This window comes from Pipistrellus hanaki, assembly GCF_964339955.1.
Source record: "Pipistrellus hanaki genome assembly, chromosome: 19".
NCBI lineage: Eukaryota > Metazoa > Chordata > Mammalia > Chiroptera > Vespertilionidae > Pipistrellus > Pipistrellus hanaki.
Genome location: NC_140521.1, coordinates 21897998 through 21924870, shown reverse-complemented (window position 1 = coordinate 21924870; position 26873 = coordinate 21897998). Strand labels below are relative to the sequence as shown.

The 26873-nt window shown below is 47.6% G+C and overlaps 1 protein-coding gene across 3 annotated transcripts in view; it reads right to left on the bottom strand.

Moving 5' to 3' along the window:
* Positions 1-26873, bottom strand: part of BICDL1 (BICD family like cargo adaptor 1) — a 92407-nt gene that overhangs the window by 24562 nt on the left and 40972 nt on the right. For all 3 annotated transcript variants that reach the window (XR_014793548.1, XM_084868300.1, XM_084868301.1), the window contains exons 3-4: positions 8649-8765; positions 5010-5156 (exon numbers count right to left, since the gene is read on the bottom strand). Coding sequence is in view for 2 of the 3 variants with exons in the window: in XM_084868300.1 (XP_084724426.1) it covers positions 5010-5156; positions 8649-8765 (264 nt within the window). In the remaining variant the exon portion in view is untranslated. The remainder of the gene's footprint in view (positions 1-5009; positions 5157-8648; positions 8766-26873) is intronic.

Sequence of the window (26873 nt, the reverse complement as noted above, 5' to 3'; positions counted from 1 at the left end):
CCCCATTCTTTTGTTGTTGTTAATTCTCACCAGAGGATATTTTTCCATTGATTTTTAGAGAGAATGAAAGGAGGTGGAGACACAGACAAAGAAACATCAATGTGAGAAAGACATCAACTGGTTGCCTCCCTCACGCGCCTGACCAGGGCTAGGATCGAACCTGCAACTGAAGTACATGCCCTTGCTGGAACTGAATCTGGGACCCTTTAGTCCGAGGGCCAATGCTCTATCTACTGAGCCAAACTGGCCAGGGCTGAGAGCCCCAATTCTTTTTTTCTTTTTTTTTTAAATCAATCTTTATTGTTCATATTATTACAAAGGTTCCTCATTTCTTCCCCTTCCACCAGGTTCCCACCCCACCCTCCGCCCCCTCCCCACCCCACATTGTCTTCATCCATAGGTGCACAGTTTATGTTCAGTCTCTTCCCGCCCCCCCCCCCCCCCCCCCCCGAGAACAGTCAGTCCACTCCCCTCCCATATCGCCGACTCTACTACAATGAACTGCTATTATTGTTCATCAGGTTTTGTTTTTTTTAAATAAGTTTTTATTGTTCATATTATTACAAATGTCCCCCCCCCACCATTGCTCTTCTCCACCAGGTTCCCACCCCTCCCTCTGCCCTTTCCCTACTCCCCATTGTCCTCATCCATAGGTGCACAGTTTATGTTCAGTCTCTTCCCACATCCCCACTCCCCTTTTCCCCAAGAATCGTCAGTTCACTCCCCTTCCATACCTCTGATTCTATTATATTCAACAGTTAATATTGTTCATCAGATTTTTTTTAATTCCCTTGGTTTTTAGATTCACTTGTTGATAGTTACGTATTTGTTGTTCATAATTTTTATCTTTATTTACTTTCTCTTCTGAAAGAACCCCCTTCAGCAATTCATATAATTCTGGTTTGGTGTTGATGAACTCCTTTAGCTTTTTTTTTTATTAGTGAAGCTCTTTATCTGACCTTCGATTCTGAGTGATAGCTTTGCTGGGTAGATTATCTTTGGCTGTAGGTTCTTACTATTCATCACCTTGAATATTTCTTGCCATTCCCGTCTGGCCTGCATGGTTTCTGTTGAGTAGTCAGCTGACAATCGTATAGGTGCTCCTTTATAGGTAACTACCTTCTTTGCTCTTGCTGCTTTTAATATTCTCTCTTTGTCTTTTGCTCTTGGAATTTTAATTTTGATGTGTCTTGGTGTGGTCCTCTTTGGATTCCTTTTGTTTGGAGTTCTGTGTGCTTCCTGGACTTGTAAGTCTAATTCTTTCACCAGGTGGGGGAAGTTTTCTGTCACTATTTCTTTCAGTATGTTTTCGATATCTTGCTCTCTCTCATCTTCTGGGACCCCCATAATTCTGATGTTGGTTCGCTTGAAGTTGTCCCAGAGGTTTCTTACATTACCTTCAATTTTCTTGATTCTCTTGCCTTCTAGCTTCTGTGGAGGAGAGTCTTCTGGTTCTTTATGTTCCAAATCTTTGACTTGATTTTGCGATCTTCCCTTCTGTTTCTAGGACTCTGTAAAATATTTTTTATTTCAGACAATGTATTCTTTATTTCTTATTGATCCCTTATCATTTCTTGTTGATCCCTTATCATTTCTTGTTGACTCCTTATTAATTCTAGTTGATCTCTTTTCATATCCTCATAGGTCTTATCCATCTTTTCTAGGACATTATTGAAAAACCTTATAAGCGTAGATTTGAACTCTATATCCAGTTGCTTTTTGTCCTCCATTTCTTTTGTTTGTGATCTATTTCATTGTCGCATTTTGCAGTTACAGATGGGACGGGATTTCAGGGTGGAGCCTACAGCCTTGGCTTCCGTCTGCCCCGCCCTATGCGGCTCCTGCGTCTCAGGGTCCTTCAGTACTCGCTGCAAAGCGCCTCTGAGAGATAGGGGCCCTCGATTTTCGCCTGCCAGTCTCTCCCCCCAATGAGCCAGGTATTGGGGTTCAGTTCAGTTGGAAGTGGAGCTGGAGGTGGCATTCAGAGCAGACTGGAGCCCCTGTCTCCTTCCGGCCAGGGCAATCCCACGGCACCGCCAACCGTCCCTTCTCTGCGCGCAATGTGCGTGCCTCCGGGACCTCCTTTCGCCGCTCCCCGGGGTTCCGCCTTACAGCCCAGCTCCCTATGGATGAGCCTGGGTCCCCGGGGTCTGGCCTAGAACTGGGGTTCAGAGCAATCAGAACTGGGGCCCAACACAGTCGGAGTGTTTATCTCCTTCCTGCTGGGGAACGCCAGCCAGGCACTCGGCCTCCCTCCTCTCCGGCTCCGTCCTCTCCGCGCGCGCCGCGTGTCTCCGTACCTTGGGCTTTTACAGCTCCTCCGCGCTTCCTTCTGGTTTTCTCCTGGCTTCTCATTGTAGAATTTCCAGTCAGTCGACTTTCCTGTAGTTCTGGGTAATGTCCATTTTATATTTTAGTTGTATTTCATTGAAATTGTTGTGTGCGGCTGTGGCTAGGTGTTTACCTGGGCGCAGCCATCTTGGATCCTCATCAGGTTTTTCAATCTCCTTTTTTTTTTTTTTTAATTAATAAACTTTTACACTTCTAAGAATAAATTTTAAAATCTAATAATCTTAAACCTTGTTTTTTTTTTTCTGCCCTGGGAATTGAGAGCAAACTTGTCTACATGCAAACCCGCCCTTAGGCTATCAAAAGGTGTAGCCATTCAAGTGTAAATGGACACATTGTTTAAACATAGCTGCTGGTTGGAATTGGATTACCTGTTCTGGGTGGGAAGGGCTTGTCATTCCCTTTCTCCATTAAAACCAAGGTGTTAGCCCCAAAACCTCTTTTTGGCAAGAGACCTTAAACTTTCAGAACTTTAAATTTTTTCAGATAGTAAATCAGTTATTTAGCATTTTCTCAAATCGATAATACCTCCACATGCCCAGGGATACACTTCACACAAAAGACATTTCCAAATAGATCAACCAACCTCATCCAGGCCCCACACAAGGCACTCACAGATCAACACCCCAGCACTATACAAACTCAACACTCCAGATCTAAGCCTTCCTCATTTGATTCAGCAGACCCTCAAGTTCCCGCAAAAGTTTCCAGCCATGTCTCAGAGGCAGCCCTGGGGTGGAGGCAGGCAAAGAGCGAGCTGTTCTGGGCCTGGCTGCTCTGGGCCTGGCCTCTGTTGCTCTGGTCTGTTCCACAACCAGCTGCTCCTGACCTGGCTGCTCCGGGCGTGGCTGCTGCTGCTCCGGGCCTGGCCGCACCCAACCCGGCTGCTCTGGGCCTGGCTGCTCTGGGCCCGGCCGCTCCGGGCCTGGCCGCTCCCAGCCTGGCTGCTGCTGCTCCGGGCCTGGCCGCACCCGACCCGGCTGGAGAGCCCCAATTCTTGAATGGAAATGAGGACATTTCACTTGTGAATTCATGCCAGACAGAAAGTTTCTTTCAGGCAGAGCAGCTTTTCCGTTCTCCTACACTTCTTTTCCTTCTTCTCTCCACACTCTACCTCGCAGCCCTCAGCAGAGTGCCTGATGGGTAACAGAGGCTGGTGCAACCCCGACCTGCAGGGCCAGGGCCAGGGCCAGGCTGGAAGTTTGCACCGAGCACCAGGTAACGCAGGCGGCAAGGGGTCCACAGACTGACCACGCTGCTGCGGGTAAACATTTCCTTTTTTCTAGCCCTCAGCTTCAGAACGCGTGCAGAGGCACTTTGTTCCTTGTAAGGAAGCATACGACATTCACTCTGTTAACACCATCAACCTTAAACCTTGAGCAAACTCCTCCCAGAATCCTTTTCTTTTTTTTCTTTCTTTAAAAAAAAATAAATATTTTATTGATTTTTTACAGAGAGGAAGGGAGAGCTAGAGAGCTAGAAACGTCGATGAGAGAGAAACATCCACCAGCTGCCTCTTGCACACCCCCTACCGGGGATGTGCCCACAACCAACGTACATGCCCTTGACCGGAATCGAACCTGGGACCTTTCAGTCCGCAGACCAATGCTCTACCACTGAGCCAAACCGGTTTTGGCCCAGCATCCTTTTCTATTCAACATTAACCGAGGCCCTGCTATGGGCCACGTTCCAAGCTGAATGAATATGCAAAAGCATGCAGGGAGGAAAATTGCTAATTTGCCCAAAAGAGGTTCTGTCACTCAGAGGATAGCTCAGCCAGCTGACGGTGTCAGTAACAAGTGATCTTCGCCTAAAATGCATCCTTATCCCACATCCCAAGGCTTCCCGCAACAGCTGACCCCGAGCCCAGGGGCCTTCGTGGCCTGGCCGTGAGGCGGGGCCCCCTGGAGCTCTCGCACACCTGGCCGACTACCTGCACACACGATGCTGCACACAGTACCCACCCCACCCCTGGGCTGCAGTGCACTCAGCCTCGGGCCCCGGCACCCAGGCCTGCTCAGCAAGGCTTTCTTGGGTGCAGATGCTACACCTGGTTTCCGGGGAGGCTGGGAGCCATGATCCTGTTCAGGGGGTTGTTTCCTGCTAAGTGTGAGCTTGGGGATTCAGCTGAGGCCAGTTGGCAGGTGCCAAAAAAGGACAAATGAAGCCATTTCCTTCCGTGGGAAATAAGAAGGCTAACCAGGCTCACCAAGGGGTCAGCTGGGGCCTTTTCCCGCCACTGGCAGAAGCAGGGTGCAGGATGCAGGTCTTGCTGGGTTCGGTGGGCAGCTTCTTGGTTCCTGCCGACCGCATCCACCGGCCCGGGGGAGCAGCAGCAGAGAGCATGAGCCAGCACCCCACAGGCTCCCTCTGAAAGCCCAGGTCTCCACCCCCAGGCAGAACGACACTCCCACTTGCTCGGTCCCAGCCCTGTGCGCGGACCAGAGAGAACTCTGTGACACTGCTCTGGGGCTAGCGGCTCGGCACAAAACGGAAGCGTGCCCTGTGGGTGGTGATGCATTTCTTCTGAGCAGAGCCAGCCCAGCCCACACAGTGAGGCCAGAACCACGACCAGGCCCGGGGGAGACGGCACCCAGGGCCGGCCCGGGGGTGGAGGTGGCGCTGCCTCCCGGCCTCTCCTCCCCGCGGCCCCTCATTACCTGCAGGTCTTTGTCATGGCCCTGCCGCTCCAGGACCAGCACCCGGTCCTGCAGCTCCTCCACGGTCCCCTGCAGCAGGTCGTTCTCCTGCAAGGTGGCGCTGAGCCGGAGCTCCAGCTCCCGCTTCCGATCCGACAGCATCTTGATCTGAGGGGGGAAAAGGGGGAGTTACATCCGGCTGAAGCGTGGGAGAGGGGAGGGACCAGCCTCCAGGCACGCACGCCCTCTGCCCAGGGGCCCCCATCTCTGAGACCCCCTCTGCTACAGAGAACACCCCTCCCGTCGAGAAACCTGGGAAGGGGTGGGAGTGGAGTTTTGGGAAGGCTGGAATGTGGGGTGCCATGCGGGGAAAGGGATGGGTAGTGCTCTGGAATTTCCACCGATAAGACAGGAGAGCCCCACCCTGCCGGCCCACAACTTGACTCCAATCCCAGTTTACTCGGGAGGGGAACCCAACCCTCTGCGCCCTTCTCCTCACGTCACACGCGCACAGACGCCCACGCTTGCCCTGGAGCCGCTGTCTCCCTGCCCGAGGCTCTGTCTTTCCCCAGTCTGGCCGGTCTCGCTCTGGGGTCCCCGCTCAGACCCGAGTTAGTGGGGAGCTGGCAGTGCCTGCACCAGCCTGTGCCCTGGGAGGGACGGACTCACTCCCGGTGTCTGTTTTGCCTGAGCAAGTAGTTGGTGGACAGAGCCCTTTCTCTCCTTTCCCGAGACAGGCGGGGGTGCTGGTCCACAGAACGCCCAGCCCGTCTCCAGAGAGACATTAATCTTTTAGAAGGGCTGTCTGGTTGCTTCAGTTTCAGGAAAACAGAGGGAAGGGATGCCAAGTGTTCTCTGGCCTCACGGTCTGCGGGTGGCAGCCGGGCCAGCGATGCTTCATCGCCGAGCACCGCCCCGCTCGGGGCTACGTGAAGCTTTCCCAAGGCCCCCCAAATGCCGGTGGCCTTGGGAGAGGGGGCGTCTAGGAGCCCCTGCAGGTACCCGGGCTCCTCCTTCTCCTCAGCTTCCTGCTGGACTGATTCCCAACCAGCATCTCGCTTGTCAAGAGTCTCCTGACGTGGCTGCGAGGTTCTCCTGCTCGGTCTCGTGTGGGTAGCCATTCACTGAGGGGGACCCGCCTGAACCTCCCCACGGCTCCCCTGCTTCCCGCCGCCCTCACTCACTCTCTGCACTGGAGTTCTGCTCCTGGGGCACAGATCTCCATGGCCACCAACCTATCAGATAGGAGGCCGTCCCGGGAAGCCAAGTATGTGGCCTCTGTCCAGAGATCAGGTATCTGCCACACAAAGCGGCCCTGTCTCTCCAGCCTGCCCCGGGAGGGGACGGGGGGAGCAGGCCCCTTTTGTGAATGGGCCCCCTCTTCCCTCCCTGAAGCCACGTGAGCGCGAAGGGAATCCTTACTCTGCTTGGTTTTCATATAAACCCCCTCTGACCTTCCCATTTCCTTCCCCCGTGTCATCCTTGCTTCCCAAGTTCTCTCCATGGAGCCATGAGGCAAGTTCTGAGAGACAGCCCGGCTCCGGGAAGTCACTTGTTTGAAACGAGTAACGCCACAGCCCGGGTTTTCACAGGGAGAGTGCTGCTGGGAGCAAGGAGCCGGCAGGAGGCGGCCAACTCCCCCACCCTCCTCCCCTCACCCCCCTCACCCCCCGGGAACTTGTGACCACATCTGGCAATGCACATGCCTGGGAATGAGCCCGCGCTGCGAGGGTCTGGGGATATGGATGTGGAGGGGGTGCAGGAGAGAGAGGACAGGCAACTCGAGGAGTCAGGTCTTGGTGGCGGCAGGTGAGCAGCATCATGCACACAGACAGACAGACGGACAGGCATGCCAAGCCCACGGACACAGACAGACATGCCAAGCCCACTGAGACAGACTACTTACTTCAAGGACCTGCTGCTCAATCCCAGGGGAGGGAGGGAGGACGGGAAGGAGAGGCAGGAGGAGAGAGAAGACGTGGACAGACTTTAGGAAAACACCGTTGGGTCCTTTATGAAGCAGGGAGCAGCCTGCTTCTCCGGCCCGACAGGTTGGCGGGTTCCTTAACCACAGTGGGTGCACATGTGCCTGGCCCTGGTCTGTCCTCAAAGTGTGACTCAGCCAGGGGGGTCCTTGGAGCAGATCAGGGAGCAGCCGCCCAGGAAAAAGCCGGTTTGGGTGGCCGGTATGACCCTCGCACTCCTCCCCGCCCACACCTGCGTTCTCACAGGCGGCTCCTCAGTGCCACGCTGCCCTGCCCTGCCCTCCTGCCCACTCAGGGCCACAGACCCGACGGCCTCTCATTAACTGTCAATGACATGACCACCCTGTCAACGACATGACCACCCTCACCCGCCGTGCTTCCCATTATAAACTTACCAAGTCCTCACCACCCCCCTCGGAAGTAGCTACTCTACTCTGCTCCCCTTAGAGGTGAGAACAGGCCCCGATCAGGTGAGTGCCCTGGGCCCAGATGGAGGGGAAGAGGAAGACTCCCTTTCCACCTTCTACTGAGGACGGCCAGTGCTTGTGGAGGAATCAGCACCTTCGGCACAAGCAGGTCATTTTCAAACACGAGCAGTCACTCTGAGCCTTCTTTCCAGACCACAGGCTCCCCAGAGCCCCCTAGCCTCTCGCAGCTGTCCCTCTAGGGATCTGAGAGAGCGGGTTTTGTCCCTCTGGGGATCTGAGAGCGGGTTTTGTCCCTCTGGGGATCTGAGAGAGCGGGTTTTGTCCCTCTGGGGATCTGAGAGAGCGGGTTTTGTCCCTCTGGGGATCTGAGAGCGGGTTTTGTCCCTCTGGGGATCTGAGAGAGCGGGTTTTGTCCCTCTGGGGTCTGAGAGAGCGGGTTTTGTCCCTCTGGGGATCTGAGAGAGCGGGTTTTGTCTCTCTGGGGATCCGAGAGAGCGGGTTTTGCCCCTCTGGGGATCTGAGAGAGCGGGTTTTGTCCCTCTGGGGATCTGAGAGAGCGGGTTTTGTCCCTCTGGGGATCTGAGAGAGCGGGTTTTGTCTCTCTGGGGATCCGAGAGAGCGGGTTTTGTCTCTCTGGGGATCTGAGAGAGCGGGTTTTGTCCCTCTGGGGATCTGAGAGAGCGGGTTTTGTCCCTCTGGGGATCTGAGAGAGCGGGTTTTGTCCCTCTGGGGATCCGAGAGAGCGGGTTTTGCCCCTCTGGGGATCCGAGAGAGCGGGTTTTGTCCCTCTGGGGATCTGAGAGAGCGGGTTTTGACCCTCTGGGGATCTGAGAGAGTGGGTTTTGTCCCTCTGGGGATCTGAGAGAGCGGGTTTCGTCTCTCTGGGGATCCGAGAGAGCGGGTTTTGCCCCTCTGGGGATCTGAGAGAGCGGGTTTTGTCCCTCTGGGGATCTGAGAGAGCGGGCTTTGTCCCTTTGGGGATCTGAGAGAGCGGGTTTTGTCCCTCTGGGGATCTGAGAGAGCGGGTTTTGTCCCTCTGGGGATCTGAGAGAGCGGGTTTTGTCCCTCTGGGGTCTGAGAGAGCGGGTTTTGCCCCTCTGGGGATCTGAGAGAGCGGGTTTTGTCCCTCTGGGGATCTGAGAGAGCGGTTGTGTTCCCCGGGTCAGAGGGCTCCTTATCGGAGAGCCCCAATGCAGTGCCCCCACATGGAGCACTCGCAGCCCCGAGCAGCGCGGCCCCGAGCTCACCTCAGCCTGCAGGCTCTCCAGGCGGATGATATGCTGGCTGGTGGAGGAGTTCTTCTCCCGGTAGTCTTCTCTGAGGGCGTGGACCTGCAGGGAGAGCTGCTTCTCCACCTCCGATGCCTGCAAGCAGAGGAGACCTTCAGAGGCTGTGCCAAGGCGCCTGCTCCTATGGTTTGCCTTTCCTTTCTCAAGCGTTTCTCTGCAGCTCCTCTGTGAGTAGAAGAGGAGAAGCTGGCTTCCTCCCCTGGGCCCAACGGCCCTCCAGCGCCCACACGAGACGAGCCCCTGGCCCTGCCTGCACAGTCACTGGCTCGGTCGGGGTCCAGGACCACGCTGCTGGCCAGAGGCAAAGGTCTAGAAGAGAGCCAGCCTGGGAAGGTTACCATCGTCGTAGTTACTGGGTACATGGCAGCGGCTCAGCGAAGCCTCAGGGTGTCACCCCAAAGAATCAGACAGACAGACCTACGACCGGAGAAACCCTGGTATCGCTCCCATCACTTCCTCAGCGGGCCCCGGGGGCCATCGCAGCCTGCATTTCTCACGGCCACTCTACACGGGCACTATTTAAAACTCTGTCATGCCTTACACTCCTCAAGGACATTATTTTGGAACACCTTTTTATGTTGTTAATCCTCACCAGAGGATATTTTTCCCTCTGATTTTTAAGGAGGGTAGAGAGGGAAAGAGAGAGAGAAACATCGATTGGTTGCCTCCCACATACACCCAACTGGGGCCAGGGATCAAACCTGCAACCTAGGTACGTACCCTTGACCAGGAATCGAACCCGAGACCCTCTGGTGTGCAGGCCGGTGCTCTAACCATTTAGCACACCGGCCAGGGCTATTTTGCAACTTTTAATTCTCTGGGGAGCGCTGGCTGAGGTGCTCATGTCCCACTCTAGCCCACTTATTCTCCAATGCTAAATCCTGGTGGGTCAGCACCTTTTGAAAGAACGCTCCCTGGATAAGACACGGCTCGAGTCTTCCTCCGGAGGCCCAGCCCAACCCCACTCAGGCGCTCCCTGAGCACTGCCCAGCGCAGGGGAGAGCCACTGGACCGGCAAGCAACGGCCACCGGACCGGCAAGCAACGGCCTCCGGACCGGCAAGCAACGGCCTCCGGACCGGCAAGCAACGGCCTCCGGACCGGCAAGCAACGGCCACCGGACCGGCAAGCAACGGCCACCGGACCGGCAAGCAACGGCCTCCGGACCGGCAAGCAACGGCCACCGGACCGGCAAGCAACGGCCTCCGTGCTTCCTGAGGCCAAATGGGGTCAGTGAGCTTTATGGGTCCGGGGTGAGATCACCGTGTGCCCATTTGCTCAGGAAAGGCTTTCTGGAGAAGGCGGGACGTCAATGAGGCTCTCGCGATAATGGTTACACGGTCAGTACTTCTTTTTATCTTCAAGTATTATATAATCAACTGTCCATCTTTTGTGAGGTCCCAGAGATTCAACAAATGTTGCCCCTCCCCCCATTCCCAACAAGAGAGACACATAAGAAGACTCTTAACCTATAGTTCTAATTTTAAAACAGTAATTATCGCCCTGTCCAGGTAGCTCAGTGGGTTCAAACATTGTGGGTTCAATCCCCAGTCAGGGCACATACAAGACTCAACCAACGAATGCATGAATAAATGGAACAACAAATCGATGTTTCTCTCTCAAATCAATAAATAAAAAAATTATAAAACACAACAGAATAAAATGAAACCACCATTTCCCCTTTATATTCTAAATTTAATTTCTGACACTGCCAGCTTGTCTCAGACTTTTATTTATTAAATAATTATCTCTGTACATATTTTACCATTGCCCCCCCCCATACATACCTACCCTCCCCAGAGTTTTGTGTCCATTGGTTGTACTTATATGCATGTATACAAGTCCTTCGGTTGATCTCATCTCCCCCAGATCTCCCTCCCCTCCCCTCTGTAATTTGACAGTCTACTTGTTGCTTTACTGTCTCTATATCTATCTTTTGGTTCTTCAGTTTATAATGTTATCATCCATAAATAAGTGAGGTCATATGGTGTTTCTCTTTCATTGACTGGCTTATTTCACTCAGCATGATATTCTCCAATTCCATCCAGGTTGCTGCAAATGATCACTTAGAAATATATCAGTCACCCTTGCCTAAAAATAACATAATATTTACTGAGTCTATGTGCCAAGAACCTTGCTAAATGCTTTAAATGCATTATCTCAATTACCTCACCTAAGTAAGGCCTAGTGCCCTCAATTTAATCCTGAGGGAACAGGAAGTGAGGAAACCTGCCCAGCACCTCAGTAAGTGATGACATCAGAACAGCAACCTTTGGGTCATCTTACTCCCAAATTAGGACTTCTTTTATATCTTGAAATAGTTTTTCCCATTTCTATGGCTCACTATCAAAACCAAACTTTATGAGTCCAACTTAGCCAGGCTGCTGCTGCTGCTTCTTCTTCTTTTTTTTTTTTTTTTTTGCAATAAGCAATTTTACTTAAGACTTATAATCTCTTTGAATAGAATTTAGGGCCCATGAGGAAAATCCCATCTCCTAAGTCTGCAGTGTGACTGCCTGCACTGGATTCAGTTGCCACCGGGGTTTCACATATGTGTAGATTTGCTAAGTGCTGGGCAACGCAGGCAGCAGACTTTTTCTGAGCATCACCACCTTGACATGAATCATGAGACAGCCCCGCCACGGAGATGCGCTGACGACTACAAATCTAGCCCAGGCGGCCAGGTGCTCCTGCAGACGCGCCTCCTCTCCAGGCCCTCCCCCTAGAAATGAAATGCGTCGCTTCCCACCAGGAAGCCCGACTCCAGCACCTGGGTGCCCAACCACTGAGCATAAGGCCTCCTTTAATGCCTGACTCCTCAGGTGTGCCAAGGGCACGGTGTCAGAAAGGCCTTTAATCCACACCTCTCATCCGAATGCCCAACAGCCCCACGAAGCAGGAACCCAGCAGTCACTGGCCTCGTTTTGCAGACAGGGAGGTGGAGACTGACAGGGAGCGGCACTGCCTGGTCCCTGGCCGACAGGTTCTGTGCCCCCACCTCCCACCTCCCACCAGGTGGCCAGTCATATGCTGTGATGATGATGGAGGGGATGGATCAACCAGACAGACGGATAAAGCTACCATTTGCAGGGAACTAATGCACTTTTCAAAAAAAATTATTTTCTTCTTTTTTCAGAGATGGACTCTGGCTTAGATCTTTAGACCCATCAGAATGAGAATTATCTACTTCTGCACATAAATTAAATAACACAACTCGAACGTTCTAAATGCTTTCTGATCAAAGTACCAGGAAACCTACAAGGCCCTTTTAGCTCCATAAACAATGTCACAGCTTCTTTGAAGTTCAAGTTGGAGAGCCAGTTAGCCAGAGCAACTAAAGGGGCCCACTCCACTGAGAGGAGATGGCCTGATGGGAAGAAAGAGTCAGGTGGCCAGGGTTCCAGTTCTACCATTGAATGTGGATGAGTTGTTATATAATTTGACCTCTTTCCCAAATTATAGACATGTCTCCTTTACACAGTAACGCAAAAAGGGTGGGTCTACAGGAACACCCATTTCCCTATTTCTTACTCAGGACTTTGTGGATTGAGTCAAATCACCGAAGTTTAGGGAAATAAAGGAAGAAATACTGCATAGCTACAAATTTAGTGCAACTGTGTGAAATATTAAACTTTCCAAGGATCAGTTGTTTTTTCTCAAAAACCAAGTACTGAGCCCTGGTCGGCGTGGCTCAGTTGGTTAGCCTTTGTTTTGTGCTCCAAAAGGTTGCCAGTTCGATTCGCAGTCAGTGTACGTGCCCAGGTTGTAGGCTCGATCCCTGGTAGGGAAGACAGCCGATAGATGTTTCTCTATTATGTGTTGCTTCCCTCTTTCCCCACCTTCCTCTCCCTAAAAATCAATAAAAATATTTTTAAAATCCACACACAAAAAACAGGTACTGAGAACACCATGGACATGTCACAGCATGCTGTCATATCCACAGTCCACTTCGGGGTCGGCAGTACAAACAGCTTGTTAGGTGACTCAGCCAACATCATGAAGGTGTGGGCCAAGCTAGAAAATAGGGGGAAATACAGAAACATTTAGCAGCCATACCTTTCGGTCCTGGTCTCCTGGTGACCTTTCAAAGCTAGTCAATAGCCAGCCAGTCATGTTCATTGGAGATGCAAATTTTCCTACTTAGGGTTAGGGCAGCAGTCATGGCCATTGGAAATAAGAGTTTCCCTACTTCCAGGTTTTGGATGAGGAGGTGGTGGTGGTGGCATGATCTTAGAACAAGTCATTCTGAAAACGGAACATGGCAGGAACGGGGCTCATGGTTTACTTCTGATCATGATGAGTTTGGGCCACCATGTCTGATTAAGTAGCCAAGAACAGCTACGGCAAAACTGTGGCAAAGAATGCCATCTGTAATCAATAATACAACAAAGATGGTATGGTTTTAGCTCTGGTTTTTCTTGTTCTTCAACTCAAAATTTTTTTCTATGAGAGTAACAAGTGTTCAGAATTTTATTTACTTATTTTTTTTTAAATTTTTTTTTTTAAAGAAGGAATTCTTTTTTTTTTTTTTTTTGTTAAATATATTTTATTGATTTTTTACAGAGAGGAGGAGAGAGGGATAGAGAGCTAGAAACGTCGATGAGAGAGAAACATCGACCAGCTGCCTCTTGCACACCCCCTACCGGGGATGTACTCGCAACCAATGTACATGCCCTTGACCGGAATCGAACCTGGGACCTTTCAGTCCGCAGACCGATGCTCTAACACTGAGCCAAACCGGTTTCGGCAAGTGTTCAGAATTTTAAAAAGCAGGGATGAGGGTGGATCAAAGGGTCAAAATGAAAGTTAAAGTCCCCATTCTCCAGTGGCAGCTCTGATACCATCCACACTGGAGTTGTTTCTTATGATTCCTTCTCTGAATTTTCTATTCATATCTATTGAAAACATTACCAAAAAATTTACCTTTAAAAATACATATTTTAACATCTTTCCATGTCAATATGTAGATCTACCTTCTTTTTAAAAATTGTCTGATATTTAGTTATACAAATATACCATGATTTATTTAATTAGTCCCTACCTGTGAACATTTAGTGTTCCAATACTTTGCTGAAAAAAAAAAAAAAACCTTGCTTACCTATCTTTGTCCTAAAAATGAATACATTCCTGTGAGTGGAATCACTAGGCATATTTCTTTTTGATAGGTATTGCCAAACTGTCCTCCCAAAAAGGTTGCCTTAATTTATAACCCTACCAATAGAGTACAAATATGCCTGCTTCTCAATTCCTTGCCACCAGTGGGTATTATGAAACATGTTAGTCTTTAGATATTGATTTCTAATATTCTCAAATTTCCTCTTACTTTCATTGCATACAGCTTGGATGATTATAAAAACAAGATATTTGAGAAATAACTCTAATTCCGTTAAAGAATGCTGAAGAGTTTAACACTTAAGTAGTCCTTGCGCTATCTGAAGCGAACTCCTTTTATAATTCGAGTGCTTGGGTTGTTATCATTAATCTTCAAAATGATAAAACAAAATGGATGCTGTGTAGGCAGCAAAATATCAGATGTAAGTTATAGCAATATCTTTACTGATACAGCTCCTAGCAATGGAAACTAAGGAGAAAATAAACAAATGGGACCACATCAAAATAAAAAGCTTCTGCACAGCAAAAGAAACCATCAGCAAAACAATAAGAGAGCCCATTGCCTGGGAGAACATATTTGCCAATGCTATTTTAGATAAGGGTTTACTTTCCAAAATTTACAGGGAACTCATACACCTTAACAAAAGGAAGATAAACAATCCAATCAAAAACTGGGCAAACGACCTCAAGTAGACACTTTTCCAAAAAGGACATACAGAGGGCAGAGAGACATATGAAAACATGCTCAAAGTCACTCATCATCCGAGAGATGCAAATCAAAACAACAATGAGGTATCATCTCATACCTGTCGGATGGCTACCATCAATAAATCAACAAACGACAAGTGCTGGCGAGGATGTGGAGAAAAAGGAACCCTCGTGCACTGCTAGTGGGAATGCAAACTGGTGCAGCCACTGTGGAGAACAGTATGGAGTTTCCTCAAAAAGTTAAAAATGGAACTCCCATTTGACCCAGTGATCCCACTTCTAGGACTATTTCCCAAGAAACCAGAAACATCCATCAGAAAGGATAATTTACCCCTATATTCACAGCAGCACACTTTATAACAGCTAAGATTTGGAAACAGCCTAAGTGCCCATCAGCAAATGAGTGGATTAAAAAACTGTGGTACATCTACACAATGGAATACTATGTGACTATAAAATAGAAGGAACTATTACCATTTGCAGCAGCATGGATGGAACTGAAGAGCATTATGCTAAGTGAAATAAGCCAGTCAGAGAAAGGTAAATATCACATGATCTCACTCATATGTGGGATATAATGATCAACATAAACTGTTGGACAGAAATGGATCTAATAGAAACAAGGTGGCACTGAGCAGACAGTCCAACCTCGGGGAGAAGGCAGGGGAGGGAGGGTTAGAGATCAACCAACGGACACAGACACTGGGGCGGTAGGGGCTTGCCCTCAGGGGTAGGAGTGGTGGGGTCAGGGTTAATTGGGGAAATGGGGGGACATGTAATACTTTAAACAATAAAAAAACAAAACAAACAGACATTGTGTTCCTTTTCCCCAAATGTTCAATGTGGTCAGTGGACCATCTTGGACAGGTTACACTCTCCCCACTGAGCCGAGCTGTTCCATGATTACTCTTCCTCGTGATGTGATTAGTAACTTAGAACAATTCCCCCAAATGGAACATTTAGATTAAATCTGTTTAAACTGGCCAAAGCAGAACTGATAACTATATACTTTCTTGTTAAAAGGAGGAAAGGAAATTGCATTAGTTACACGTGAGCATCCATTTAACTTGCTTGTCAAGTGTGTGTGTGTGTGTGGGGGAATGAACCAATTAACTTAGAAATCATAGTAGGAAAGATATACTATTTTAATATTTTGCCTGATTTACCGAGCTTTAAGAAAAAAACTCTCAGCCAGGCTGGTGTGGCTCAGTGGTTGAGCATCAACCTATGAGCCAGGTCAATGTTTGATTCCCAGTCAGGGCTCATGCCTGGGTTGAGAGCTAGATCCCCAGTAGGGGGTGTGCAGGAGGCAGCCAATAGATGATTCTCTCTCATCACTGCTGTTTTCAACCTCGACCTCCATCTAAAATCAACAAAAAACATATTTAAAAAATGAAAGAAAAACGATCAGTGCTCTCTCTCTAGACCACACCTGCACCTTTCCCCACTCCCATCTTTCCCCAGGACTCTCTTTAGAGCAAGCATGTCAAACTCAAGATTGGCGGACCTCGAGTTTAACATGCTTGCGAGCCTGCCATTCCCCACCTCCTTCCCCCAGAGACGTTTTCTTTGCCTGTCTTTCTCCTAAGTTCCAAGGGCCCTTCTTCTGCCTTAGTAACTTGTTTCCTGAGCCCATGCAGCCCAGCTGACTTACTTCTACCTCTGGAACCTTCTAAATAAACTTTTGCTTGTGTTTGGGGGAAAAAAAAAAAGAAAGAAAAAGGAAAGAAAAAAATTATCAACCTTCCCCCCCCCCCCCCTCTTTTGCCAGGGCATGAGGAATAACGGGTGTCTGCCTGAACTACCTCAGGCGGGGCAGTGAGAGTGACAATCAGGATGCGCAACACCATAGCAACGCCTCACGTATCAAGCATCTATTAGTGCTCTGTCCCGGTGCGAGCATTTCACGCGTGTTAATCTGTTTAATCTTCACAATGACGGAAGAGGAGGTGGTCTGACTTTTTCTATTTGCAGAGGAGGATGTCAAGGCGAGTCATTCTCCCAAGGTCACACCTGTGCTGGGAAGTGCTGAGCTGGGATTCCCACCCAGACCTCTGGCTTCTACACTCGTACTGTCAGCCTCCACACAGAGCACCCCTTTCCCAGGCCCCCCCTTTGCTCCCTCTCAAAGATGCTTATTAAAATGAAAGAGACTTTAGTGCCACTGCCTTGAATTTATTCTCATTTCAGAGGGGGAACTATTTAAAATCATTTGTAATGCACTGAAGTTGAAAACTTTGCTAATTTATTAGAACACTATTTTCAAAATAATTAAATCTATTTTTCCAATTTAAATGTAAACAGAACCCCACTGCAGAATGCTTTTAAAATACTGTTCGCATTTTGTTGATCCCCCACCAGCCTTTCTACGTGTGTGTACAATTAGTTATGATCATACTGTTCCTATACAGGGGTGGGCAAAAGTAGGTTTACAGTTGTGAGTATGTGGAACACAATTTATTCTTGTATTATTATTCATTAATTTCCATACAAACAACTGCATTATTTTCCATACAAACAACTGCAGACCTACTTTTGCCCTGCCCTGTATAGAGACAAATGGATAGACTGAGACATAATTACAGTAATGACACCCTAGCAGCAGTAAGCACACCTCGAGCTCAGATCTTGGTTTCTAAATACCAATCTCTAATGAACGAGACACAGACGGCTCCTTGGAGAAACAGCTGGTGCCAGAGCTTCATGAAACAAGAAAAATACACAATGAGCAGGAACATCTTGTCATGCCGGAAAGAAAGGAGGTGCTTTAAAATGATGGTCCCCACAGGAGCTACCTTGAGCTCCCACGCTGAAGAATGGGACCATTTCATCAATGAAACAAATAATAATAGTCCTAGGTTACAGTGCACAGAGTCTACAATTATGATTTTTTTGACACAGAAACGTCAATTTGTTGTTCCACTTCTTGAGGCATTCACTGGTTGATTCTTTTATGTGCCTGACTAGGAATTTAACCTGCAACCTTTGTGAATTGGGGCAACTCTAACCAACTGAGCTAGCTACCTGGCCAGGGCTCATTAGCATTTTGTTGTTGTTAATCCTCACCTGAGGATATTTTTTTCATTGATTTTTAGAGAGAGTGGGAGGGAGGGAAGGAAGGAAGAATAAGGAGGTGGGGAGGAAGAGAGAAAGCAACATCTATGTGAGAAAGATACATTGATTGGGTGCCTCCTGTATGTGCCCCAACTGTGTATCAAACAGGTATGTGCCCTTGACTGGGAATCAAACCGGCAACCTTTTTGTGCGCAGGCCGACCCTCTTAACCCCTGGGCATACCAGCCAGGGCTCATTGCCATTGAAAACAAAGACAAAAACAGATAGTCACATACTGGACAACTTTCAGGGATGCCAACATCTCACCCCTGGGACGAGGCAAGTCCGATGCCAGGTGAGGGATGCCTGATGAAAGCAGCACATCACTGGGGGCCCTGGTCACGCCCGGTGCTTGTGAAAGCTGCTCCGACACTTAGAAAATGTACACCCACTAGATGGGGGCCATGGCTCATGCTGTTTGACTGGAACTAACTTTAACATCGAGCACAATAATAGTTTCATCATCTTCCTCTCAATCACTGTCACCAATGTAATCCCCTCAGTGTCAAAGACCAGCAACTTGGGCACCACAGGCCTTAATTGAAAAAGGAAAAAAGGACAGATGCTAATTGTTAACCTGCTTTTGTTTCTAAAATAGGGCCACTATTCAATGTCCAGGGTCTGTTGCTACTTAATAAAAATAAAAACTTCAGAAGAATTCGGAGAGAATGTATTTTTAAATTTTTATTTTTAAATGTTCTATGAGGGCTCCTATAATAAGACAGGCCCCAGATATTCCCAATATACTGTATTCACAACAGGAGCTTTTTTTTCTTTTCTTTTCTTTTTTTTACCAAAATGACACACAATCCTCTGTGTTAACTTGATGGCCTGGCCCTGTGCACTAATTTCAATGTGGACGGAACTTGCTCTCTATGCTTGAAACTAAGGACAGAAATATTAGTACATAAGACTCAGCTCCTGGGAGGAAACTGTTCCAAACTCAAGTTCAGAAAAACACAGTCTTTCTTCTCCACGGTTACTGCCCTGTGAGGTCTCAGGCAGGTCCTCTCACCTGTAAAATGAGGAGAAAGTGGTCGCTACCTCAAAAGGTCGTGGTGAGGACAGAATAAATTAATTCCTGCAAAGAGCTCCGAACAGTGCCTAGTCCCACTAAGTACTAGACGTGCTAGCTGTTGCTATTTTTGTACTTTTCAGCACTATTACGTGATTTAAGATCTGAGGTTTGCCTTGGCTTGCTCAAGTAGTTTAGAATCTAAACTTTAGAGCATTGTCCCAATATGCCAAGATTCTGGGTTGGATTCCCAGATCAGAGCAAGAAACAAAGAGCAACCAATCAATTAAAAACAAAAAATCTGACCTTCAAGTCACAGGCACAGAAATGTCTAAAAGATCTTATCTAATAAAAGAATAATATGCAAATTGACCACACCTCCACTACACCCACCAACCAACCACGCTCACCAGCCAATCAGATAGAGTATGCAAATTAACCCCAACCAAGATGGCTGCGACCACAGAGAGCAGGAGGGAGTCTTGGGTTTCCCAGGCAATGGAAGAAGCCAAGCTTTCTGCCTGCCCTTGCTGGCCTAAGCCTCACTCAAGGCTACAAAGTTTCAATTATAGAAGGTAAACAAATCCAAACAGAAATGGTGGCAGCCACTGAGCATCAGAAGGCTTGGCTCCACTCCGGGCTACAAAGTTTCATTTGTAGAAGATAAATAAATTCCAGATACCAGGGCCTCTGCTTGGGTCACCATGGGTGTGTGGCTGACCTGAAAACCACCACAGACCCCTCGCCCAGGCTGCCCATGCCTCAAGGGAACCCCCACCCTGATCCGGGACACCCTTCAGGTCAAACCAGCTGGCCCCACCCATGCAACAGGCCTCTATCCTATCTAATAAGAGTAATATGCAGATTGACCATCACTCCAACACACAAGATGGCTTCCCCCATGTGGACACAAGATGGCCACCACAAGATGGCCAGCAGGGGAGGGCAGTTGGGAGGGACCAGGCTGGCAGAGGGAGGAAGTTGGGGGCAAACGGGCTGGCAGGGGAGCAGTTAGACATCAATCAGGCTGGAATGGGAGTGGTTAGGGGGTGATCAGGTTGGCAGGCAGGTGAGCAGTTGGGAGCCAGCAGTCCTGGATTGTGAGAGGGATGTCTGACTGCCCATTTAGGCCCGATCTCACTGGGCAGTCGGACATCCCTCGAGGGGTCCCAGATTGGAGAGGGTGCAGGCCTGGTCCCTCCCCTATGCACAAATTTTGTGCACTGGGCCTCTAGTCAAATATAAACGAGGACAGATCTTGAAGAGTCTAAGAAAATCTGGCAGAGGGACTGATGGGGGCTGCAAAATGCCAGCCCTGAGGCAGAGCTGGAGGGAATGCAGGCACACCTTCCCCCAGGAGGGCGGCCGGTAAGAACAGAGAAGCCCTGAAAGTTCTGGGGGCAAAGAGGAAGTGGACCTGCAGATTCAGGCAAGAGAAAAGAATTCCTGCCCAGTTACCCCAGGCCTGCGCTGTCCCCAAGAACAGGTCTCTCTTGGAAGCGCCCCCTCCTGGCTCAGGGCTGAAAACACTGCGTGTGGTAGGACTCCCAAATGCGAAATGTTTATGCTTTCTAAGGGAGGTTACGGGAAGGTACTTGGAAAAGAAACGGATAACCTTTTCATCATAAACAGGAAGGGCGAGGGGAAGGTAGATATCTGAACATTCTACTTTCTCAATTTTAATTTAGGGCAGTGATGGGAATGGGCTGGGGCAAACCCTTAGGAATTCTTCACTGGGAGACAAATGGAGCCCTCAAAAAATAACTGCCATGCCTAATCCTCATTAAGAAAGAAAATTCCAGTACTTTTTTTTTTTGTTGTTTTGGTCATTGGCTCACCAGCGCACTTGTCTAGACCTCGAAGGAAAGGCTAAGAAGTTCAAATGTTCTTGTTTGGAGGGATTAAGGGAAAATTGCTTCCAAAGTGGTGGTCACTTTCTTCCCTCCACTGTAAAAACAGACGATTAATCCAATTATGCCTTTTTCTTTTCCCCTGAACCTGTCTCCAGGATTTTGCTTATTGGAATGTCTCCCCCTGAAAATTTTCACCTGATAAATTCTTAACCTTCACAGCCCAGTTTTTCCATGGGTGACCACTATATGGCTTTTTATAATTCGCCAGGATAAAATTACACCATTATTTGCAGTCCTGTTATGCTCTTGAGTATTACACACTCTATTTTGTTTGTTTTACCACTCACTGGTTTGTTTATTTATTTGCAATTCTGTTCTCTCTAATGACAGGAATTGTACTTCCTATTTATCTCTGTTTCCCTAAAAAAGTACATGGCACATAGTAAGTGCTCAGTGTATACTGTACAAGGTAAAACTTGAAAACCCCATAGGAGTACTTTTTGATAGTCGAGCTATAACTATGGAAAACAGAAGTGGGGCCAAAACCGGTTTGGCTCAGTGGATAGAGCGTCGGCCTGCAGACTGAAGGGTTCCAGGTTTGATTCTGGTCAAGGCATGTACCTTGGTTGCGGGCACAACCCCAGTAGGATGGTGTGCAGGAGGCAGCTGATCGATGTCTCTCTTATCGATGTTTCTAACTCTCTGTCCCTCTCTCTTCCTCTCTGTAAAAAAATTAATAAAATATATATTTAAAAAAAAAAGAAAAAGAAAAAGAAAAAGAAAATAGAAGTGGGATTAAGCTAAACCCCGGGAGTGTTCCTTTGGGGAAAGTCCCAGCAGGATCCTGGGAGAATTAATGAGATAATCCCCTTTGATGTGAATAGCCGTCCCCAGAAAAGGCTCCACTCCCTCTGCGAGGGCACCAAGGCTCGGGCTTTGATGTGAAGTACCCCTGACGGGTCTGAGGACTTACCCACTTACTGCTTTTACCTTCACTCTGCTTCTCAGGTGGAAACTTTACTACTTAGAACCCACCTGTTTCTTCCCTTAGCCTTCTGCAAAGCTCACTAAACTCCTGCCTTTGAAAAGGTTATTTTTTGATAGTTGATAGATCTGAAAGCCTTTTTTGGAGCTTGTTATTAAACAGGCACTCTCTCGGTACAGTGTATGTGGGAGTAAGCTTCCAATTTAGATTTCTCGTGTTCTGTTAGGGTTGAATCAACAGACTGAACCCGAAGAAAACGAAGATGATGAATGCATATTAAGCATTTACGTCTAAGCGCTGCTCCAGGTAACATATCTTACTTCGAGACCCACAGGTTGAGAACCACTGGCAGGGTCGCCTAAGACCATTGGAAAACACAGATATTTACATTACGATTCATAACAGTAGCAAAATTACAGTTATGAGGTAGCAACAAAAATAATGTTATGGTTGGGATCACCACAACATGAGGAGCTGTATTAAAGGGTCGCGGCATTAGAAAGGTTGAGAACCATTGGAGCTGGTCTTCCTGCTCGCAGCTGTGTCCTGAAGCCTACTCACCTCTGTCACGCCCGGTGGACGTAGCTCAATGGTTGAGCGTCAACCTATGAACTGGGAGACACTATTCGATTCTCATCAGGGCACATGCCTGGGTTGAGGGCTCAATCCCCAGAAGGGGACATACAGGAGGCAGCTGATCAATGATTCTTTCTCATCATTGATGTTTCCATCTCTCCCTCCCTCTCTCTTCCTCTCTGAAATCAGCACGTCACTACTCAAAATCCTCTAGAAGCTTTATTATTCAGAATAAAACACATAATAAAGTCATTATTATGCCTTAAAAGACTGTACAAGATTTCTTCTCCTGCCCCAACCACTTATCTCCTTTTTATTTATTTATTTTTAAAATAAATTTTATTGATTTTTTACAGAGAGGAAGGGAGAGAGATAGAGAGGTAGAAACATCGATGAAAGAGAAATATCGATCAGTTGCCTCTTGCACACCCCCTACTGGGGATGTGCTCGCAACCAATGTACATGCCCTTGACCGGAATCGAACCTGGGACCTTTCAGTCAGCAGACCGATGCTCTATCCACTGAGCCAAACTGGTTTCGGCTCTTTCTCCTCTTTTTAAAAATAATGTTTTTATTGATTTTAGAGAGAGAGGAAGGGTGAGGGATAGAAACATCAATGATGAGAATCATTGATCGGCTGCCTCCTGCACGCCCCCCACTGAGGATCGAGTCTGCAACCCCGGCGTGTGTCCTGACTGGAAATTGAACCCTGACCTCCTGGTTCATAGGTCAACGCTCAACTAGAGCCCCACGGCCAGGCAGTACCTCCTCTTTTATCACTGCACCCTCTGTTCCCCTCTCCGGGCCTCCTAGCTGACTGCGGAGCATATTCTTACACCACGACCTGCACTCCTCCCTCTGCCTCATCTCTTTCCAGGGCCATTCACCAGGTCTGTTCTCTCCTCACTCAGGCCTCTGCTCCAACAGCATCTCATCGGAGAGGCTCCTGTGTCCACCTACCCTTATGTGGCAATCTCCATCCCCTTCCTCCGGTTAGCTTTTCTCTATAGCACTTATCACACCTGCTATCTACGTCTTTGTTAACTGACTTACTGCCTCTCGGCCTTGGTGTCAGTTCCAAAAGGGCAGGGCCTTGCTGCCTTTGCCGCCATAATCCCAGGACTCAGAAATGTGCCAGGCACACTGCAGACAATTTGTTGAATCCAAGGAAAAACATCAATTCACTTAATTTTTACTTAGAGTTATTTATACCATACTCCTAAATGTCACAGGGAACTACACAAATTCTATAAAATTCCCATATAACAGAGTGAGTTCACTTTTAAAACTTAATTTCTTAATTGATTTTTCAGAAAGAGAAGAAGGGAGAGGGAGAGAGAGAAAAACATTGATGTGAGAGGGAAACACTAATTAGCTGCCTCCTGAACAGTCCTGATCAAGCCCGCCACTTGGGTATGTGCCCGGACTGGGAATCAAACTGGTAACCTCTGGTGCATGGGATGATGCCCAACCAACTGAGCCACACTGGCCAGGGCCAGAATGAGTTCACTTTTTACCTGGGATTTTTATTTTTTAATATTAAAACTTTTATTATTACTATTATTCATGCATTCTTTAAACATACGGGACGCTTCACAAATGTGTGTGTCATCCTGGCACAGGGGCCATGCTAATCTTCTCTAGATCATTCCGATTTCGGTGTTTGTGCTGTGGAAGCGAGCACAGGAATTCTATTTTTAAATCTCTCCTTGCATTTGAACAAAACTGACAGGAAATGAATCATGCCAATTATTACCACTGCCCCCCAATTACTAACCAGGAATCACAAAACTCTACGTAAATTAGATTTAAATGCCCCCCCTTCAGATTTACCTTATCTGTTATGTCCATTTTGCAAAAACATTTAAAAAGTATTCAAGCATGCCGAAACCGGTTTGGCTCAATTCGATTCCGGTCAGGGGCATGTACCTTGGTTGCGGGCACATCCCCAGTAGGGGGTGTGCAAGAGGCAGCTGGTTGATGATTCTCTCTCATCGATATTTCTAACTCTCTATCCCTCTCTCTTCCTCTCTGTAAAAAATCAATAAAATGTATTATAAAAAATTTTTTAAAAAAAGTATTCAAGCATGATGCTATTTCCTTATAGAAAAAAATCCATGGCAAAATTTTGTCTTAAAATCATCTCCTATTACATGTTTAGACACAGAAACACGGAAAAGCAGAGCTGAAGTAGCCTGGTCATCTCCCTGTGGGCCGTTTGGGGATTTGTTGATGGAAATACTTCTTGGATCTTGCCTCACTTAGATGATATACCATCTGATGGTTGCCTTGCAAACAGTAGTAATGCTGACCACAGTTACCCCAGAGGGCTTTACCACGGGGTGCAGGATTAGTGTCTGTGGAGTTCTGGGGAAGCCACACAGATGTCATACGGGGATAAAAAGCTGGTGAGACTCTGCAAGTGGAGGAGGGGAAGGGAGCCCAAATTCCTTCTCCGAAGCAGAGTCTATCCATTCCTTACCCCTACATCATTATTTCTGAGCCTCTCTGAACCCTCCATTCTGCATGAAGCCTGTCCTAATAAACTCCAGCTCTCAGTTCCCGTGTCTCTCAACTCACCTTTTTAAAAATGGCCTTCGTATCGTCATTTAAGTCTCTTCTGGTTAGTGTCTTGCATGGCTCCCTACATGCAAACTGAGTGGACAGTTACTGAGCGCCTCCCTCTGCCAGGCACAGCGCTAAGTGCTGTCACACTGATTTCTTCACCGAGTCTTCAAAGTAATACCCACCGGGTAGATACCATTAACCCACTACTTCAGTGAGGAACTGAACTTTGGAGGGGTGGCTTCTCCAGGAGGACAATTTATTTCCCCCAAAACACGCCTTATCACTGGCGCTCACCCGGAGGTTAAGGAAAGGGTGGCCCAACTTCTCAGGACCCAGAAAGGGCTGGGCTCACAACAGGCAGTGAGCTGACAAAAATGACTTAAAGAAAATCAACAATGAAAAAAACAAGAATGACAGAGGATGTGAGTGGGTGAGAAGGCAGAGACTGCCGATTTTAATTTTCATTTTAAAAAAATGTCTTTATTGATTAAGGTGTTACATATGTGTGATTTTTATTTTTAAGACATCAAAAGTACTGGAAGACATCTAACAATGCCATGTACTATTTTGGAAAAATAATTAGAACTTTTATATAAAACTGTAACTATGAACATATGGGTATTTGTCATGATCAGTTGTGATATATGATGCAAGTAATTTGTTATTACTAATAGAGGAATGTAGTAAATTCTTTTGTTAAAAAGTATAAATAGCAGCAAATTCAAAAGGTTCACTCATTATGTTTTCTTTTCTTTTCTTTTTTAATATATATTTTATTGATTTTTTACAGAGAGGAGGAGAGAAGGATAGAGAGCTAGAAACATCGATGAGAGAGAATCATCGATCGGCTGCCTCTTGCACACCTCCCACTGGAGATGTGCCCGCAACCAAGGTACATGCCCTTGACAGGAATCAAACCCGGGACCTTTCAATCCCCAGGCTGACGCTCTATCCACTGAGCCAAACCAGTTTTGGCCATTATGTTTTCTTAAGTGGGAGACAACAGGTGTAGTTATGGCTAGTCCCCTCTGCAAAACAAACATCTCAGAAGCATTCTGAGCATGTGTCTTGATAGGAAAAAAAGGCTTAAAACTGGTGTAAGGAAAAAGTATTGGGACATAGCTCACCTGTTCTACCTTCCTGGTTCACTGGGTGAACATAAGCAATTCATGTTTCCTCAGGCTTTTAAAAAACATGGGGCAGCCGTAGCCAGGTAGCTCAGTTGGCTGGAGCTTTGTCCCGATTCACCAAGGTTGTGGGTTTCATCCCCGGTCAGGGCAAATGCAGGAAGGATGCCACCAATGAATGCACGAATACTAGTAAATGGAACAACAAATCAACCCCCCCCCCCTTTCTCTCTCTCTCTCTCTCTTATTCTCTCCCCCACCTCTAAAAATCAATAAAAAAAAATAAAAAATACGGGACAAATTAACTCTACCCACTGCTAGACCATCCTTGGGGGCACTTAGACTTTATCAGTGTTGTGAGCTGGTATCTGTTCTACTTTCTTATTTCTCTGAGGATGGTAACGGAGCAAGAATAGCTTACTACTTCCAGAAACTGCCTAGCGGATTGGCTGTGTATACATGAAACCAGTAAGTTTTGAAGTTGACTCAGTTTTCTCCTGAGAAAAATGAGAGGTCAAAGGATGAGTCTGATAAAAAAAAAAAAGTATTATGTAAACCAGGCTATAAAAAGTAAGTTGTTCCCAAGTGAACATCAATTTCTCAGCGGCTCAGTGGCTGAGCGTTGACCCATGAAACAGGAGTTCCTGGTTGGATTCCTGGTCAAAGGCACATGCCCTGATTGCGGGCTTGGTCCTCAGTAGGGGGCATGCAAGAGACAGCCAATGGATGATTCTCTCTCTCTGAAAGCAATAAAAATGTATTAAAAAGAGATTAAAAGCATATCTCACTTTCTCAGATAGTAAATACATAATAAAAACCATTTCCTTCTTCTTCAAGGTGTTGGAAAATTGATTAACGTCTGTGAAGGCTTTCAAGTATGAAGTACCACCTCACTGCTCTGCACCTTTCTGTTTAAACTTGCTTCCTTCCTCTCAGTCAACTCCCATGCCTGTCTGGATGCCCTGATGGAACTTACAACTGCACTCTCACAAGCCGGAAAATTTTCGGGAGCAAGGAAGCTTGAAAAGATAGAAGTGAAAATTTGGAGCACACTCAGACAGGCTCAATTAAATGGCAGAATAATTATTCCCCGCCAGAGAGAACCCAAATAAGCTGTCACCTCAGA